Raw genomic sequence first — 20361 nt, 5'->3', positions numbered from 1 at the left:
CTTAAAGGATATAATATTTAAAAAATAGATCAACAGAATAAAGCCAGCTTCCAGTATTCCTGTAAACCAAGTATGTGAAACCCATTGTAACAAGGATCAAATTACCCTTTTTTGCTCAGTCCTGAGGCCAAGAGTGTGTGTGTGTGTGTGTGTGTGTGGTTTAAAAAAAAAAAAAAAGGCAATAAGAACTACAACATTTGCCTATCGCGGAATGTGCTTCTTTAGTCAGCAAAGTTAAATATTGCACTTAAAAAGACTTTTTAATAAAGCTTTTACTTTTTCTAAAACTTCCTCTTTTGTATGTGCTTCTCTCCTTCCTTTCTCTCTTTCTTCCCCCCCTCCCCCTCCCCAATGACAAGTCACTGGCTCAATCTCCACCTTTTGAGAGTATTCTCTGTTGCCCTACTTTGGGTGGTAATTCCACCACCACCACTTGAACCTGAGAATTTCCCCCCTTGAGGTTATCATTATGATTGCCTTTTCCCTGAGCAGGGGAAGAAAATACATTTCCAGGAACCTGGTTATGTGCAACCCAGAGGCAGGGATCCAGGCATATGGCGAGAGAAAGCACTGGCAGGCTAAGCAGGGATGATGGCAGGGACAGAATGTGCAGGAGGCTGGAAAGGACTGCAACTGGCCTACAAACAACTGCTACAAGGGCAGGGGGAGTAGGGCTCAGTTGCTTGTGGCTAGTCAGGCACTTACTCCCTCCTAAGCTCCTCTCATTCCAGCTTTCTTCTGACTCTCTGAGCTGCTGCAGTTTGGATACATCTGGAACTGCAGGGTGGAAGAAGCTGTCAGAACCAGATCTGGCCTGCATGTGACACATTTGCTTTAAACTAGGCTTTACAGAATACAATTGTTTTAGGAGGAAATTAATTGCCAGTGACCAACTTGATTTGCTGCAGTCAGGTATCTCTTTCCACCAATATTAAGCCCAGGTATCATCAAAATTCAGTGCTTACATTGTGGATTAAACATCTTATTTGTGTTTAAGTGAATGATTTGCCTTGCTAATTGAGTAGTGTATCTTCTCACAAAAGTTAATTCAGGAGTATAATTACAGTGGACATGTTTCTTCGACAGAATGACAGTCCATATCAAGGCGGCGTATTCTTCTTGACAATTCACTTTCCTACAGACTACCCTTTCAAACCACCTAAGGCAAGTAGTCTTTTCTTTGTGAGACTAATGCTCTTTAATGAACCGAGCATAGGAACGGAAATCGGGAACATCTGAATTCTAATAGCAGCGCTGCTTCACTTGGGCTTTTTTGTCTTGAACAAATCATTTAACTTCTTCACTGCCAGACAAGTGGATATGATATTTATCTATATAAAGTGTTGATAACTCATGTTTGTACAGTGGTGAGAAAAAGTAGCATATAAGTGCTGAGTATCTGATTCAAATGCTTTGTGTTCAGGAGCCACAATACATATTTCAGTAAGTCTGGTGCACCTTATCTGTGCTTATGTGTAACTCTTATTAATTATGCTATTTAGCATATGTGAAACAAATACTTATCTATTTTTTGTTATAGGTTGCATTTACAACAAGAATCTATCATCCAAATATTAACAGTAATGGCAGCATTTGTCTCGATATTCTAAGATCACAGTGGTCTCCTGCTTTAACTATTTCTAAAGGTGAAGAAAATATTACAATTTCCATCTTCCTTTTGATACTGTAATTTTTTTGCTTAGTTTTTCTTGGCATTCCATGAATCTCTCATTATACTCTAGCCTGAGAAGAGAAGGGCATCTTGCATATGTGGTAATGATTACATTGTTGCATGCTTATTTATTTTACCTTTTATTTAAAAAACAAAACTTTGTGCAGTTTTACTTTAGCTATTATAGAGCAGTTTTCTACTCACCAACATGAACCAGTGCAGTTTAATCCCTGTATGGACACTTCTATTAGAGTGACTTATTTCAGTTTTAACCTATTCCTAAATGAAGATAATCTGAAATTAACCTGGTTTTAAACCAAAATAAGTGTCTACACAACCTTTTGCATTGATTTAAGTAGGTTGGTCTAAAATTGTAACTTAAATTGGTGCATCTGTGCACATAAAAAACTCCTAATTTTAGTTGGTGATCAGTCTAATGCTTTGCAGTTAATTGCTAGCTGCTAGCATGGAGTATTAATTTCCATATATGAATTTAGTAATCATATTTTAGATTGTGATCAGTACTGCTTTGTCTTTTTTCACTTCCACTTCCTGTAAATGTGACTATTCTCATTAAATCTAATGAATTCAGCTCCTGAAACTAATTGACTTCAAGAAAAGCTCACCAGAGCTCACTTCCCTTTTTTGGTTTGGTAGATCCCCGTGAGATCGGTTGCACTAGTCAGAATAAGCAAATGGTTCCTTTATCTACAGAACTAGTGATTCCTGCCTATTCATGGAGCAAGAACCAAGCTTGGGTCTGAATTTGGATCTGCATGTTGTGTTGACACTATACCCCCAGCTTGCTTGTTCTGAATTTTACACAGGTTTAAAAACCACTGATGGGAAATGAAGAATGTAAAGAATAAGTTGCTTCAAACAGTATTTCTCCATAGTAGTCTTACTTTAGTGTTTCCTTTTATCTTATCAGTATGTATCTAGTTTGATCAGCCTAGAATATTACTGTATTATTACTATTGCAGAGAAGAAATCACATCTGATTCTAATCAGTTTATCAGAGACTTCTAGCTGTGAAAGAGCTGATTGCCACTCTGTAACGTTATAGTTTGGACAGCGCTACCTTTCTCTGTGTATATTTGTGGGACACTGGGAGCTGCTAGAGTCAGAGGAGCTCAGGAACAAACAAAAGGGGGAGGGGGTTAGTTAATCACCTTATAAATATATTTTAATGATTGTGAGCCACACATTTAGAGTTGGGCTTTGCAATTTGCCTCTAAACTTACTCAGCATGCATCATAAGACTAATGAATTTTTTCTTTATAGCATACTGAGGTTGTCCTAACAAAGCAAATAACTATATTTCCATTGTATTTAGTTGAGATCTTTGTTCAGATTTCACTGTTGAGCAATCTTTTTGGTTATTTTGCAGTTCTCTTATCCATTTGTTCACTGTTATGTGATCCAAATCCAGATGACCCCCTAGTGCCAGAGATTGCACGTATCTATAAAACAGACAGAGACAAGTAAGTACAGAATTATATAAGGATAATTTACTAATATACTGTGAAACATACTCTTCTTGTGTTAGAAAACAATGGTGGGGAATGAATGTTACTTGTGATCTCTCCATCTTAGACTGAATTTGTGGCATAGGAAGGAGTAATTGGTATTTTTTGGCTATGGAAACATGTAATTACGAAGAAATATGTGGTATCTTTGAAACTGCAGGGAGGTGTTTCACTAATGTTGCAGTGATTTGTATTTGACAGGTTATCTAAAATTATTGGTTTACTCTAAGCAGCCTCATGTGAGACTCTGAAATAGTATCAGTTCATATAAAGCCTCTAAAGTTTGAGGAGAGAAATTACCCTTGTAAATACTCTAGAGCCTTCTTTTGATAACTGCATACTTTTTCCATTTTGGTGCTTCCCATTGGATAAAGGCTTTATGATCTTCTATCTGCGTAGAAACTGTTTTCTCTCAAACATGGTTTTTACAGTTGTACTCAGATAGAACTCAGTGAAATAGCTGTTGAAGTTTGTATATTAATATTAAATATACTTGTCCAATTAGGTACAATAGGTTAGCAAGAGAGTGGACAGAGAAATACGCTATGCTGTAGGGTAAGAATATTTGCACTTGATGGTGCATTTAACAAAATGGGGACGGTCAGCACTTGAGTGCTGCATGCTTTAAGGCACCGGATTAACTAACAAAGATAATGGATTTATCAGTTACTGAACCTGAATATTTAACCGCTTGATCTGTGATTAGTGTGAAATGTATTTGCCAATTACTATATCTCACAAATAGATAATATTCTTGCATGGCAAAACAAACATAGTGGTAGTAAGAAACAGATTTTTTTGAATTGTTGAGGTTCTGAGATATCTTGTACCTCTGTCCTGGTAAGTATTTAACCAAATTTTGTAGAGACTGGGGGTGGAGGGAACTAGTCTGTGTAGTCAAACCACCATGTATAAATAAAAATCTAGATGGTCCAAATTCATACTCTGTGTGTACAGGCAAAATTTAATGAGCTAAAAAAGGAAAAAGTACTGGTTTGGGTTTTTTTACTTTATGCTTGTATAGTTGGAAATTAACTTAATACTGACAAGCATGCTGTTAAGTAAACTAATTGTATCTGCCCAATTCCTGTAGATTAGTGTGTTGTACAAAAAGTTAATGGCATATTTTAATATCCCTTTCTAAAAGCAAACATTGGCTGGAATTCACTATCATTTTTCAGTTAAAACTTCTGTGCCTGGGCAGTATGCTGGTATGAAAAATGGGGTCTTGCGTCATTCTGCAACTGAAATAGAAATTTTGTCAGGACATAACTGAAAATCCACCAATAACATAATTGACTGTAGGGTTCAATATATCCTCTCTAATCATAGCATGCAGTATTCTTTACACTTTGTTCTAAAACCAGGCTCCAAACAACCTAATATATCTAGCAAAAAAGTGAACTTTTAATTTTCACCCCTTTTTACTCTCCCCCACCCATCCTCAATGCAACATTCTTTCATAACATGCTTCTAGCAACTTACCTATCTTCTATGCAATCTAAGTGTGTGTTTCAAATAGTCTCAAAATGTAGGCTTTTGTTCTAAGTTTCTTGAAAACGTTCTAGTAAGACTTGTTTTTCTTCAGTAAAAGATCACATATGAAAGTATAGAAAGAACTGGAACAGCCAGTTGAAAGAGGCAGCAGTGAATTTCTTCAGTAAGAAATTACTGAAAACTTTCTTTTAAAAGTAGTATATTAAATATCACGTTGTGCTTTAACTGGACCTGTTTAATGTTTCCTCCTTTATTCACAGATACAACAGAATATCTCGGGAATGGACTCAGAAGTATGCCATGTGATGATACCTTAAAGTCAGAATAACCTGCATTATAGCTGGAATAAACTTTAAATTACTGTTCCTTTTTTGATTTTCTTATCCGGCTGCTCCCCTATCAGACCTCATCTTTTTATTTTTTTGTTTACCTCCTTCCATTCATGCACATGCTCATCTGAGAAGACTTTTTAGTTTTTCCAGCTTTGGACAATAACTGCTTTTAGAATCTATAAAGTAGTTACACAAGAACAATTGCCCAACATTCAGAAATTTTTTTTAAAAGGAGCATGTGTATTATGTGGCCAATGTCTTCATTCTAACTTGGTTATGAGACTAAAACCATTCCTCACTGCTCTAACAGATACTGAAGATATCACCTGAGGGGAGGGGAGATGGATGTTCAATTTTCTCACATCAATGGAAGTAACATTGCAGTAGCAACATCCATCCTGTTTTAAACCTTCCAGTGTTAGAGATTTGAGGTTTTATTATATGCTTATGCTCATAACTGACATGGCTGAAGAATTGGTACAGAATCTATAGCATCAGAACCGAAAATGTGATGTATCTTATGCATGTCAATAAAAGAATGACCAGTTCTTGTTCTACAGAGAATGAAAATTTGGAAGTCAAACATCCCTTGTATTCCAAAATAGGGTCTCAGAACATTTTTGTAATTCATTTAAATTTTGTTAGGAGGCTTGGAGCTATTAGTTAATCTGTCTTCCAGAACACTGTTTAATATAGCACTGAATAAATGAAGCAAGTTGTCAATGGATGAGTGATCAACTAATAGCTCTGCTAATAACTGATTTATTTTCTTCAATAAAGTTGCATAAACCAATGAGTTAGCTGCCTGGATTAATCAATATGGGAAACAATCTTTTGTAAAAGCAAAGCTGGTTTTTGTATATACTGTTGGGATTTGCCTCATTGTTTGACATCAAATAATGATGTAAAGTTCAATAGAGTGAATCTTTTGCCATTTTCAGTTATAATACTTGGTCTGTTGCAGGTTGACACATTGATCAGCCTGATGTATGCAGAATTAATAAGCTAACCTAGTAGTGTAGCCTTAGTGTGCTATACTTGGTACTGGGAGCCCAGAGTTCAGGGATGGACTTGGGACCCAGCAGATCTGAAGTGGTGTATTGTGGAGGCATTTCCAGATGCACCCTGTTTGCTGACTGAGAAGCTTTTCTTCACCTTGTACACACGATAGCTGAAAGATCTTAATGTGGGAGTAATAATGGGGCAAAAACTGCAAAATAAAGTACTGTTTTGATGTGGGAGTTGTCATGAGGCTGTGTTGAAGTGACTTTACTATGTGGGATGTTTGTTGTTCATTGAAAAGGACTTGTTCTGCCATGCTGCCATTTACATTAATGAATATTTTAATACAACAGACATTTATTTCAGGTGACTAAACGTGAATGAATAAAGAGTCATTGCTATTGGATTTTTTTATTTGACAAGAAACACTGTCTTGTGCCATTAGTTTCTTTCCTCTGCAACAAGGGCATTATTAATCATCCTGCTCTTTTCTTTCCTGCCATCTTCCTCATGGATTTCCTTATTTTTTGTCTCCATTCTTACTGTTCATAACTTCATTTTTTCCCTAGTCCTATGCTATCAGTTTGTGCATCTGTGACTGCTCTCTGGCACCACTTTTTGCACTGCTTACAGTTTATGTGCATTCTAATTCCTTGTCTCCACATGGATATGGAAAGTTAGATGTAAAATAAATGTTAAACCTTAACTTTTATAAAATATTTGAATATGTAGTTTGGTACATGGTTTGTTCTGGTTTTAAAATAGAGGTGCAATTCAAATACCATCTAGTTTTCTTAAATATGCTTTCTGGAATATTAGGCAAAGGTGTCATTCTTGACTAAACATGGACCTATTACTAGTTCAGTAACCGGATTCTTGTGGCGTTCTTCTCCATTTCTACAGGGTGTATCTATATCAGTTCTTTTGGGATCAGGTGAATTTTTATAGATGCAATTAAACTTAATATTAGCTGAGCATTGCAATTTAAGATTGAGAGGTAAGACAATGTGCTCACATAATGTTTGTAAGCTGCAAAACAGATGTTGCTCAGACAGATGTCTTTATTGCTTGAGTGTTCATTTGATATATTTACTACCCCCTCTCCCAGGTACAATGTACTCCTCTTCAAACAAGTTATGGGCTTGTTGCAGGAATTAATGGGCAAAGTTTGTAGCTTGTGTTATGCAGGTCAGATTAGTTTGTTAAATTTAGAAAGATGCATAATCTATTAATTGTATGAGGTTCAGCAAACGCTTGCTGTAAGAGCAGTACCATCTAACTTGAGCAGAAAATCAAGCCAGAAGACGATGAAGTGACCTGATTAGGAAGAGAAAAGTAGAATCCAGTTGAGATAGTGAGGTCACTCTTATCCTGCCACAGGGAAAAAAAATGCCTTGGTCCTCAATCTACCTGAGTAATTCTAAGGTATGTTAGAGTGAGGAAGCATTGTGCAAAATCAAGATAGGATCTATATTTTAGCCAATCAGAAGTTTTCTGATGTTTTCTGTTGGTCAATGTCAGTTCGCTGAAATTGAAAATTTCAGGTGTTCAGTTTATTCCCACTCATGGGATGTGCCAGACAGTGCTGCCTGAACTGTGTTTATAGTGTGAATTTACAGTGCATTTCCATGGGAACATGTCAACTTCAACTAAATTTAGGATGGAAATTTGCCTCGTTCACTGCCAGTTTGCCTGCCTAGCTCCTTGGCAACTTCTCCATGAGAGCTAAGGAGCATATTTTTTTGTCCTGGAAATACTGAAACATTCTCATAGCAGGAACATTTTAAGACTAAATATTGTGGAATTTCACTTCTCTCAATAAAACTTTTGAGAGTTAGGCTTTTGTCTATTGGGATGAAGCTTTTTTCCAGAACCTCAGTTTTTTGCAGAAGTGAAATTGTTTCCCAGACAGCTCTAAGATTTAAGTCAAGGATGGTGCATATAATAATGGAAGTAGCTCCTATGTTCTGAAGCTACTTTACAATTCAGAGGCTTAAATTGAATAGGAAAAATTAAGACCTTAAGACTTAAATATTCTAAATTATTTTTCTCTAATACAGCTACCAATTAATCCATTATGTCATCATGGCATAACAGAAAATATCAAATCAGTACAGGTCAGAGTTTTGTCAGTGTTAGGACAGCTTGAAGGAAGAAATTGACAACTCAATTTTAGTGTTAAACTCATACAATAACTTGCTTGATAAGCATAAATAATCTTTAAAGGGCATATACCTTTCAGTGGGTTTTAGATTAGTCCCTAAACAAATATTAGTCAAATGTCCCAAATCTTCTAAACCTGTATCATTATCAAAGGTGTTTTTGATGTCAGTTATTTTGAATATGAGAAACAAAAAACAAGTGGAGAATAACTTAGGCGCTTAGTCTTTAAAAACTTGTCAGGAAACAAGGGAAGTTGAAAAACCTAGGGTATGTCTACACTACAAAATTAGATCGATTTTATAGAAGTCGATTTTATACAGTTGATCGTGTCCCCACTTAGCATATTAAGTCAGCGGAGTGCGTCCACAGTACCGAGGCTAGCGTCGACTTTCGGAGCGTTGCACTGTGGGTAGCTATCCCGCAGTCTCCGCCACCCATTGGAATTCTGGGTTGAGCTCCCAACGCCTGATGGGGCAAAAACATTGTTGTGGGTTTTTTTGGGTCAGCCCTCGCCCCCCGTGAAAGCAATGGCAAACAATCGTTTCTCGCCTTTTTTCCTGCGTTACCCATGCAGATGACATACCACGGCAAAGCATGGAGCCCACTCAGCTCACCGTCACCGTACGTCTCCTGGGTGCTGCTGGTAGACGTGGTACTGCATTGCTACACAGCAGCAGCTCCTTGCCTTCACGGCAGCAGACAGTGCAATACGACTGCCTGCTGTCATTGTCGTCTCCTGGGTGCTTCTGGCTGACCTCGGTGAGGTCGGTATGGGGTGCCTGGACATAAATGGGAGTGACTCCAGGTCATTCTCTTCTTTAAGTTTTGTCTCATGGAGATTCAGTCCTGCCTGGAATATCATGCGAACTGGAGGCTTCTGCCTCAGGCTGCTCTCCCAGCTGGCAGCACCACACAGTCGCACCTACCCCTTGTTCCCATGGTTCATGAAGCCTGGACAGTAGTAAGGAGCAGTTCAACTACAGGCTGAGCAAGCGCAGAATGGTGGTAGAATGTGCCTTTGGATGTTTAAAAGCTCGCTGGCGCTGTTTGCTGACTAGTCTGTTTGTGATTAGAGCACAGCAAGGCGTGCTGCGCATCACAGAGGCTTTGAAAACCAGTTTCATGACTGGCCAGGCTTTGGTGTGACAGTTGTGTTTCTCCTTGATGCAAACCTGCCCCCTTTGTTGATTTTAATTCCCTATAAGCCATGGCGTCAGTCGCCTCTCCCTCCGTGAGAGCAATGGAAGACAATCGTTTCGTGCCTTTTTTCCATGCAGATGCCATACCACTGCAAGCATGCAGCCCGCTCATCTCAGCCGCCGCTATTGTGTCCTGGGTGCTGCTGGCAGCAGACGGTGCAGTAGGGCTGCAAACCATCGTCATTGAATGACCGCTTCTGCTGCCACTCTGCTCTCCTGCAGATGCCATACCACGGCAAGCATGGAGCCCGCTCAGATCACCGCGGCAGTGATGAGCACTGTAAACACCACGTGCATTGTCCTGCAGTGTATGCAGCACCAGAAACTTCAAAAGCAAGCGAGGAGGCGACGGCAGCGAGGACATGGACATAGACTTCTCACAAAGTACGGGCCCCGGCAATGTGCACGTCATGGTGTTAATAGGGCAGGTTCATGCTGTGGAACGCCGATTCTGGGCCCAGGAAACAAGCACAGACTGGTGGGACCGCATAGTGTTGCAGGTCTGGGATGATTCCCAGTGGCTGCAAAACTTTCGCATGCGTAAGGGCATTTTCATGGAACTTTTGACTTGCTTTCCCCTGCCCTGAAGCGCAAGAATACCAAGATGAAAGCAGCCCTCACAGTTCACAAGCGAGTAGCGATAGCCCTCTGGAAGCTTGCAACGCCAGACAGCTACCGGTCAGTCGGGAATCATTTTGGAGTGGGCAAATCTACTGTGGGGGCTGCTGTGATCCAAGTAGCAACGTGATCACTGAGCTGCTGCTATCAAGGGTAGTGACTCTTTTCCGCTGGGAAATGGGCAGGTCATAGGGAATCCCATTGCAGTAAAGCCATCCACTAACTGTGGTGGGGCGATAGACGGAACACATCCCTATCTTGGGACCGGAGCACCAAGGCAGCCAGTACATAACTGTTGGGGATGTTGAAATGCCTATAGTTATCCTTGGGGACCCAGCCTACCCCTTAATGCCATGGCTCATGAAGCCATACACGTGCACCCTGGACAGTAATCAGGAACAGTTCAACTATAGGCTGAGCAAGTGCAGAATAGTGGTAGAATGTGCATGTGGATGTTTAAAAGCGTGCTGGCGCAGTTTACTGACTTGGTTAGACCTCAGCGAAACCAATATTCCCATTGTTATTACTGCTTGCTGTGTGCTCTGCAATATCTGTGAGAGTAAGGGGGAGGCGTTTATGACGGGGTGGGAGGTTGAGACAAATCGCCTGGCCGCTGATTACGCGCAGCCAGACACCAGGGCGGTTAGAGCAGCAGCAGGGCACGGTGCGCATCAGAGAAGCTTTGAAAACCAGTTTCATGACTGGCCAGGCTACGGTGTGAAAGTTCTGTTTGTTTCTCCTTGGTGAAAACCCGCCCCCTTGGTTCACTCTACTTCCCTGTAAGCCAACCGCCCTCCCCTCCCCCCGCTGATCACCGCTTGCAGAGGCAATAAAGTCGTTTCAAATTCATTATTAATTCATCACACAAATGAGGGGATAACTACCAAGTTATCCCCCCATTTGTGTGAGGGGTGGAGGAGGAGGGAAGGACAAGGCCACACTCAACTTCAAAACTTATTGAATGCCAGCTTTCTGTTGCTTGGGTAGTCCTCTGGGTTGGAGTGGTTGGGTGCCTGGAGGCCCCCCCACCACGTTCTTGGGCGTTGGGTTGAAAGGCTGTGGAACTTGGGGAGGAGGGCGGTTAGTTACACAGGGGCTGCAGTGGCGGTATGTGCTCCTGCTGCCTTTCCTGCACCTCAACCATACGCCGAAGCATATCAGTTTGATCCTCCAGTAGCCTTAGCATTGCTTTCTGCCTCCTCTCATCACGCTGATGCCACCTCTTCTCTTGCTCCCGCCACTTGTCCTCTCGCGTCCCTCCTGTCCTTGCGTTCATTTTGTGCTTTCCTGCACTCTGACATTGTCTGCCTCCACGCATTCTGCTGGGCTCTTTCAGTGTGGGAGGACTGCATGAGCTCAGAACATTTCATCGCGAGTGCGTTTTTTTCCGCCTTCTAATCTTCGCTAGCCTCTGGGACGGAGACGATAGGGCGGGCGTTGAAACATTTGCAGCTGCGGGAGGGAAAAAAAGGGGAGAGTAGTATTTAAAGAGACACATTTTAGAGAACAATGGGTAGACTCTTTCACGGTGAACCAAGCTGTTAACGTTACATAGCATGTGTGCTTTCTTTACAAGGTCGCATTTTGCCTCTTATATTGAGGGCCTGCCGGTTTGGTGTGAGAGATCACACAGGCAGGGCCGGTGGGCAACAGAATTCGGCTTTCAGGCAGACATGGTAAGCCACAGTCTTCTGGCTTCTTTAACTTTCATAACGTGGGAATGGTTTCAAACAGCAGGGCCCTCATTTCCCATACCAAGCACTCCTTGGGTTGGCCATTTAAAATGGGTTGGCCATTTAAAAGGAGGGGCTGCGGTTTTTGGGTTAACGTGCAGCACAAATCCAACTGACCCCCCCCCCCCCCACACACACACACACCCAATTCTCTGGGATGATCGCTTCACCCCTCTCCCCACTGCATGGCTAACAGTGGGGATGATTTCTGTTCAGACACAGGCAAACAGGCCAGCAGGAACGGCCACCTCTGAATGTCCCCTTAATAAAATTCCCCTATTTCAACAGGTGACCATGAATGATATATCTCTTCTGAGGATAACACACAGAGAGAGAGAGAGGATTTCCACTCCATCACCACACACATTAACAGATTTTTTCCAGTAGCTGGACTGGCCGCGAATACATCCCAAGTCTTCAGGGCAAATTAATCATTAAACATGCTTTTAAACCTTCTCTGCCTTCAAGGTCCGGGAGCCTGCCTTGGCTGGGTTGGGAGGGTACTGGCTCCAGGGTGATAAACAGTTCCTGGCTGTCAGGGAAAACGGTTTCTCCGCTTGCTTGCTGTAAGCTATCTTCAACCTCTTCCTCTTCCTCGTCCCCAAAGTCTACATCCCTGTTGCGTGAGAATCCTTGACGGAGTTCACGCACAGGGGTGGGGTAGTTGTAGGGGCACCCCCTAGAATGGCATGCAGCTCATCATAGAAGCGGCATGTCTGGGGCTCTGACCCGGAGCGGCCGTTTGCCTCTCTGGTTCTTTGGTAGACTTGCCTGAGCTCCTTAAGTTTCACATGGCACTGCTGTGGGTCCCTGTTATAGCCTTTGTCCTTCATGCCCTTGGAGATTTTTTTTTCAAACATTTGAGCATTTCGTCTTTTGGAATAGAGTTTTGATAGCATGGACTCCTCTCCCCATACAGCGATCAGATCCAATATCTCCCATTCGGTCCATGCTGGAGCTCTTTTGTGATTCTGGGACTGCATGGTCACTTGTGCTGATCAGCTCACTATGCTGGCCAAACAGGAAATGAAGTTCAAAAGTTCGCGGGGGTTTTCCTGTCTACCTGGCCAGTGCATTTGAGTTGAGAGTGCTAGCTCCCGGAGGCCAATACCATCGAATTGCATCCACACTACCCCCAAATTCGACCCAGCAAGGTCGATTTCAGTGCTAATCCCCTCATCAGGGAGGAGTACAGAAATAGATTTTAAGAGCCCTTTAAGTCAACAAAAATGGCTTTATCGTGTGGACGGGTGCAGTGTTAAATGGATCTAACGCTGCTAAATACGACCTAAACTCGTAGTGTAGACCAGGGCCTAGAGAGGTAAGTTAGAGGATCTTTTTTTTTTACCTTTCTGGTGATTAGAAACAACATGTTTTAAAATGTCCTAGTCTTTATGTAATGAGGAAGAAGTCTTAATTCAGATACTATCTACCCCTTTTAATGTTAGAACATCCGTTAGGGATAGCTCAGTGGTTTGAGCATTGGCCTGCTAAACCCAGGGTTGTAAATTCAATCCTTGAGGGGGCCATTTAGGGATCTGGGGCAAAAATCTGTCGGGGGATTGGTCCTGCTTTGAGCAGGGGGTTGGACTAGATGACCTGCTGAGGTCCCTTCCAACCCTGACATTCTTTTTAAAAAAAAAAAAAAAATCTCATGTTCTCTGCTATTCCCACTCAATTGCCAACATTGGCAGTTATTAATCACAGTGGATCCAATCTGGTACTGAAGAAATCACCATTTCTTAAGAACACAGATAGCTGAAAGGCTTGATTCCATAGAGCCATTGGATGTAGTAAGTGGTTCAAAAGAAAAACTTTATCTGCAAGTATGTCTAATATAGTGAATGACAGCTAAGGGAAACAGTGGTGGAGATTGGAGCGCAAATGAAGATCTTTTGCTGTGATAAGGTTATCTGAGAACTTTCTTAAGGAAGCTTCAGCCCCCCCACCCACCCCCCGCTTTGATTGCATTTTTAACATAAAGAAAAAATGAATTAAGACTAGTGTTTCAAGTGATAGTAAATGTATTACATAAATTAGCATGAGAATGTAATGAGTCACAATCTACAGCCAGTTAGATAACTCCTAAAGTACAAATTCTTTACTGCTAATACACAAGCAAAGAGTATACCAAAAAACAAGATTCCTTTCATAAGTCTAAAAAGATATTGACAATGGAGGGTTCAGCGCTCTGCTGAATATTTTCACTTTCAATATAAACCGTCAAACCTGAATAATCTATCCTTCTTTTATGTTATAATTATGATTGCCACAAAAGTTTTTTGGTGGTGCATATTTTACAGTGTGTTTGAGGTAATTTGTTGTCATAATCCCAAGAAGGCTGAAAGCTTGCATATGCTCTTGCATGAAGACTCTCTTTATAGGGGATAGAGTGGATTTTGGACTCAGGAGAAGTTGTTCTATTTGTACCCACTGACTTTGTCATTTTAGGCAAGTAATTTGGGCACTATTTTCAAAACTTCTGAACTTCTTTGACTTCAGTGAGTTGTGAATGCTGATTGAGTCTGCTGATAAAGTCAGCGAGTGCGAAATTTTATATAAATCAGCTTCAGCCAAAATGATCCTCTGTACAAAACAAACCTTAAGGCTGGGATTTTCAGGCTCTGTTTACCTAATTGCCAACACAGTCCTGAAAATCCCACTCAGCCATGTCACTTTGGAAGCTACTCACCCTTTAAGGTGAAGTAAGTATTCTTGCCAAAAAGTAAAAATGGCTGATTGAAAAGCTTCTACACTGTGTACTCATTATTTGCTTTTTTTGCGGTGATGTATTCCTTTCTCTAATATGACTGACAAAGTTTTGGGGAGTTTATATTAATGACCTACTACTCCATCTGCTGGGCTTCTGAGTATTAAAATTAGTTAAGCTGGAGGTTCTTCCACCTTGTATTGTGTCCCTAAATAACTCAACAAAAGTCACTGGAAGAATCTTATAAACTACCATCAAAGGGCTCCATGTGATAAACAATTAAATTGTAATAGTTTTGAGTGAGTCACGGCAGTGCCAGTACTAATTATTTTCCTTAACTCCTATAAATACTTAAAATCAGATATAAATGCAAAAGTTGCTATAACTGTCTTGGGAAAAACTTCAAGTTTACCTTTTCCCACTGTCTTTTAGATCACAATTTTGTACCTAAATACCAAAACTTCTACTGGTATTGGGGAGAGGAAAGAGTGAACATAAGACACTCTGCTTCTTTCCAGAGGCCTTGTTGAACCTTCACCATAACTTGGTTTTTACAACTCCATGAGGAGGTCCAAGATGAAAATATACTACTCCTGTGGCAACCCTGGCACTTGAAGATTGTGAGATAAACATAACATGGTGTGCTTAGATCATCTGTGAAATAAGGCTATTTATATTGACACATCTTTAGGATTTCACCAGTTACTTACTAAAGAACAGGGCCATTCAGACCTCCTATTCTTTCATGCTGTCTAGCCTTATGATTCAGTTAACTTTTTGAAAACAAGTATCAAGCATAATTTTCACAATCATGAGAGCTACCCACCCACCTTGTTTCAAACACGAAAAAGTAGATTTTGGAGCACAACTGCACCAAGAAATAAGGGGTAAACTAAACAGCAAAAGGGGTCTGGCCAAAGTTTTTGTTAACCCTTTTTGTTTGTAAAATGACTTGCAGACCAAAATGATTAGCTGTCAGAAGCAAGGGCTCCAGACTTTGCTACACAGAATCTTAGTCCATTGAGGCTACCCGCTTTTTCAACAGCAGTGGAATCTTATTTCTTTAGATTGTTGGGTAAGATCCGTTCCATGTGGTAACTTCAGAAACTCCTCAAACATCCCCATCTGTCCCCAAATATCACTTGTTCTGTTTCCTGGAGATTGGCTATCATTGGTTAAAAGACTATAGTGTCCTCTAAAAGAAAGGTGATATTACTTCCCAGAAATTAATAAAGACTGTCATCCATTTCTTAGCTAATGGGTGCTGATCCATTATGGTTTTGAAAAGATTAAACCCGTTCATTGCTTTCTGCCAACATGAAATGAAGTCCAGCATTGAATTGGAAATTGTTTAAGCATTCTTAGAGACTCAGGGATGCTGATTGGCACATGCTGCTTGTTCAACAGCTGTGCCTTCTCAGACTGCATCTCCAAGTCATGGTCTCCCATGGGTTCTAAAGATGCATTTAAAGCCATGGCAGTTGTACTGCTCACTTCTGGATGTAGAGTGTGGGGCTGCCTTCTAAGTAAGTGACTACTGTGGATGAGCAGAAGTATACCCACGTTTTAAATATAACCTTAATCCTGGGCCGGGGAGGAGATTCCTAGCTCCTGCTCACAATCTTATGCAGCTAGGTATTAAACTTTATACAGAGTCTGGGATTGCCTACAGTGGAGGTGATCAAAATACATTCAGCTATCTAGGAGCTGAAAATTGTACAGCACAGTTTACTCTTAATGAGCAGCTGCATTTCCACTCTTGTTATTTTGAGGTAGACAGTGCGAACTCTTCTCTAGCTCTCCTTCCATTCATTCTTCTGGATGCCAGAGCCACTTGGGAGCAGAATTTGGACAGCCTAATAGCTTTATGTGGGGTGGGATAGTCTTCCCCTGGAAAAAAGAGAGGGCTGTTTGCTGGACTTAATACCAAAATGTGAGTCCAACTAGGGGAAATGGGCAAGGGAAAGTAGCCTTATATCAGTTTGAGTCTACATACCTCTTGTAGCAGTAAGGGCTAACAGGCCATATTTCCATCCTGGGGAATTCTGATAGATGTATAATTACCAGTCCAGACACAGAGAATGTGGTTACATGTCTCAACTGTCCTGAGGTAGAAAAAGAACCCCAGGCTTACCTACCTCTAACTCAAATCTGTTTTTCCTCTGGCCAGAGGTGCTGCCCACCTCACACAAAATAAAACCTGTAGAAACCTTCCTGTGGCTGAGAGTTCTACTCCCTGCCTACATTCTTGGCTTTTTTAATATGCATGACTTCTGAACCCAATGCATTGGTTTGTCCTAGGTCTCCCATTCCTCTAGTAGGCAGCTGCAGGATGCCATATCAATCCCAGGGGCCCAGAATCTTCTGTATAGCCTACCACTCCTTGCTATTAACAGACTTGTGTTTAAAAAAAAAAAAAAAAAAAATGGAAAAGACACATGCCAATGTTGTGGGCAAACAAAACTCTTGGTGTGGTGGTCTAGATCAACTCCATAGGATTCTGCTGCCTTAAGTACACAGATTTGTTAAGTCTTAGGCTATGTCTAGGCTATAGCAGCCCAGCTACAGTACCATAGCCGTGCCACTGTAGCGCCATAGTGCAGACACAGACTACGGGGACAGAAGGGTGTTTTTTTGGTGCTAAAGTAATTCTACATCCCTAAGCAACAGTAGCTAAGTCAACGGGAACATTATTCTGTCAACTGTGCCTACACTGGGTGGAGGTCAGCACAGCAGTGGCACTCTGGTTTGGATTTTTTACACCCTGAAGTGCTGTAGCTATGTTGACTTAAATTTTGAGTGTAGACCAGGCCTTAATCGGAACATGGCTCTGACATCTAGACACGAAAGATTAATTACAATTCAAAGGTATTTTAGAAAAGGAGATCCTATTAAAATCCACCAATTCTATTACTTTTCTATTGCAGGGTTTGGAGTAGGAGGTCCATTAAACTTACCAATGGAACTCTCCATAAATAGACTAAAGTCTCTCCTCTCATCTTCACAAAGCCTTGCTGGGAATGACTATTGGGGCAGAGAGAGACTGCTCTTGTCTGATAAAGTGGGAAAGGAGCAAAAACTTAGACATATTGTGTAGAACAAAAAAATTACAGGTAAATTCTCTTAGGAAAGAAAATGCAGCCTATCTGCAAGCTTCCTTCTGTATTTCACATTCTTCCCAAGGCTCTGATCTGACTGAGCTAGAAAAGTATTCTGAATATTGACATGAAAATCAGCAGATGGACTTGTACCACTTTCATTCTCTGTTTCAGTGTAAGCAATTTCTTAGAAATAGTGATATATCCGTTTACTAATTGCAGCCTAGTGTAAACACATGAAGACCAAGCTAAAACTATAAAGGAAAAACAAGATGGAAAGGGAAATTCCCATTGCAGTTCTAGTGAGGCCAGCCCTGGTTGGATCACAGGCTTTGTCGCATGGTCTCCTGGCTATCAGACTCCTGGCTTTGTTTTTCTTCCACTACACTCCCTATTCTTTGTCCCCGTCCTCCAGTGTCACAGCCCTGACCTTTGTCTTTTCTCTGCCATCAGATATGAGAGAGACTACTTGTTGCCTGGATTGGTCCTGGGGGCCAGGGGCTGGCTGGGAAACTGCTCCTGGTGACTGTCTTGGCTAGATTGTGTTTTGGAGTGGCAGCTACTCCTGGTACTCTGAGTGGGTGCTACTGAAATGGCTAGGGCTGCTAATGGTTAGATGGAGATGGGGAAATGAGGGACAGCCTTGGCTGCTTAAGGAAGGGACAGCTGCTTTGAGAAGGAATGCCGCTGGGGCTCAGGCTGAGTGGCTCTGTGAAGGAGAGGAACTACCATGTATACAGGACTGCTAAGGTTATGTTGGAGGGGAGCGGGCTGGAGTCGCTGACATTTTTGTAGGCTTTATTTAAAAACTAGGGATGAATGAGATGAAATGAGCAAGTAAAATACATTAGGGTTTGGCAGTAGGAGTGCAGACATGTCAGGACAGGAGGAGGTCTCGGATATTAACGGTAATCTAACTGAAGGTTTGAAAAGAAATGACTATTTACACTTGCTCTGCCTCTATAGATATACAGGGTAAAGAAGTCAGGGTGTGTTCCGCTATGTTGCTGCCTTCTGAAAAAACTGCAACTAGCAGATAAGCTCTGCTGAGGTAATTGCAATAATCATATCTTTGTGTGCTGAGAGGTCAATGTGTGATTTTTTTTTTTTAAAGGGCTCAGACTACATAATCAAAACAAACAAACAAACCCCTTTGTGTCACGTCTGTTTATGAAAGCTCATGGTTTAAGTAGCACCAAGATTTTTAAGGTGACTTAAGCCAGGTCTATACTACAGACCTATATTGGTATAACTGTCGCTCAAGGGTGTGAAAAATCCTCACCCTGAGCCGTGTAGTTATAAGTGATTTAACCCCTCCATGTCAACAGTGCTATGGCGAGGAGAGAGCTTCTCCTGGCAACATAGCTATCACCTCTCGGGGCAGTGGATTAACTATGCCGATGGGAGAAGCTCTCGTGTTGGCATAGAAGTGTCTTCACTAAAGCGCTAAAGTGGTGCAGCTGCACATGACGATGAGCCCTAAGGGACTCTGAATAAGCAGGCATACAAACTGACAATTTCTATCTACTAGCAAAAGTTTGCTCTGATGGTACTGTGAAGGAATCTCTGATAGATCCAGATGCTCCTGTCATCTACGCAATCCTTCATGGCCAAGACCGAACTTGCTGGGTCCAAGGAGCATGGGAATATACAATTGTATATGGAGTACTGGGGAAACTACCTCATGTTTACAACTGATGTCACTAGCTATGATCGACTTCAGTACGCCCAACACTGCGTTCAATAGGCCAGATCCTTTGGGGAATGCTGCCTATCAAATCAAATGGGAATTCAGAAACTTTCTAGTCAAATTGTCCACTGCCTGATCTGGGTCTGTCTAGAACCATTCAAGGGGCAGGTCCAGACACCTAAGAAACATATTTGCAAACATAACATCCCATGGTAAATCTTTATCAAAACATTGAGAGGTCCAGTGTAACCAGAATGTTGGGTCTTTTTCACTTTTACTGAAAAACAGGGATGTTTTCAGGCTACTTTTGTCTACTTCTTTGAATTATAACCTTATGTTTTATATATGTTTATATCCAGTTCGGATTATGAGCTAATTCTGTAGGACTGAGGAAGTCTTTGAGGGAAATCCTTCTAATTATCTTTTCACTATTTGATTAGTGTATTCTGTAAACATATACTCAAGGTGCAATAAAATTAAATGAAATATTGGCCGAATATTGTCATTTAAAAAAATCTAAATTTAGACTGAAGCTGGTTCATCCTGGTGTTTAGTGAAGATTTTAACAAAGACCAAAACACACAATCAAAATTTAAATATGAAGGGCCAGATGCAGCTGCTGTAAATCAGCAGAGCTTAATTAAAACTAGTGTTGCTATGGCAACTTAACCCAGCTGTGCCTCTGGCCCAAAATGTGTTAGAACTGAATTGGCTAAAACAAACAGTGGCTATGTAAATGTTAGCAAGTTTTTTAGTGCTAAAATAAAAGGGAGAATTCTGTGTAACACCTTCAGTAGGGTTGGCTAATGTCAAATGTTTTTCTATTGTTTCTCTAAGGCAGCCTTTGCCATTTCAGCTAATTGCTCTCCTATCAGTGGGAAAACAGTGGCCTTCTACACCACTGGTCTCCAAAGTGGGGTGCGCAAGAGGATCCTTCGGGGTGCGCGGCAGGAGGTGCGCCAGCGGAGCAGCGCCGCTTTTTTTTCCCCTTTGCTTCAACTGAAAGAGGTTTAGAATGGAAGTGTCTTCCCAAATTTTCTTATTGTATATGCTAGAACAGCAATACACTTGTGTCTTTTCTTAGGCATGTGACTATGTAAAAGGGTGTCTTCTTTTTT

At 41.2% G+C, this 20361-nt stretch overlaps 1 protein-coding gene across 2 annotated transcripts in view; it reads left to right on the top strand.

The window, feature by feature from the left end:
* The window catches only part of UBE2D3 (ubiquitin conjugating enzyme E2 D3), a 28525-nt gene extending 22087 nt beyond the window's left edge, over positions 1-6438 (top strand). Inside the window, exons 4-8 of one of the 2 annotated variants that reach the window (XM_024211729.3) lie at positions 1087-1164; positions 1541-1646; positions 3063-3156; positions 3707-3756; positions 4959-6438. In XM_024211729.3, the coding sequence (XP_024067497.1) occupies positions 1087-1164; positions 1541-1646; positions 3063-3156; positions 3707-3755 (327 nt within the window). In that variant the 3' untranslated portion in view covers position 3756; positions 4959-6438. The remainder of the gene's footprint in view (positions 1-1086; positions 1165-1540; positions 1647-3062; positions 3157-3706; positions 3757-4958) is intronic. The other variant, XM_024211730.2, reaches the window with a different exon arrangement.
* Positions 6439-20361: the final 13923 nt, after the last annotated feature.

Source organism: Terrapene carolina, unplaced genomic scaffold, assembly GCF_002925995.2.
Source record: "Terrapene carolina triunguis isolate 2854851 unplaced genomic scaffold, T_m_triunguis-2.0 Scaffold706, whole genome shotgun sequence".
Taxonomy (NCBI): Eukaryota; Metazoa; Chordata; order Testudines; family Emydidae; genus Terrapene; species Terrapene triunguis.
Note: the sequence above shows the minus strand (reverse complement) of the source record. Positions and strands in the feature narration are given on the sequence as shown.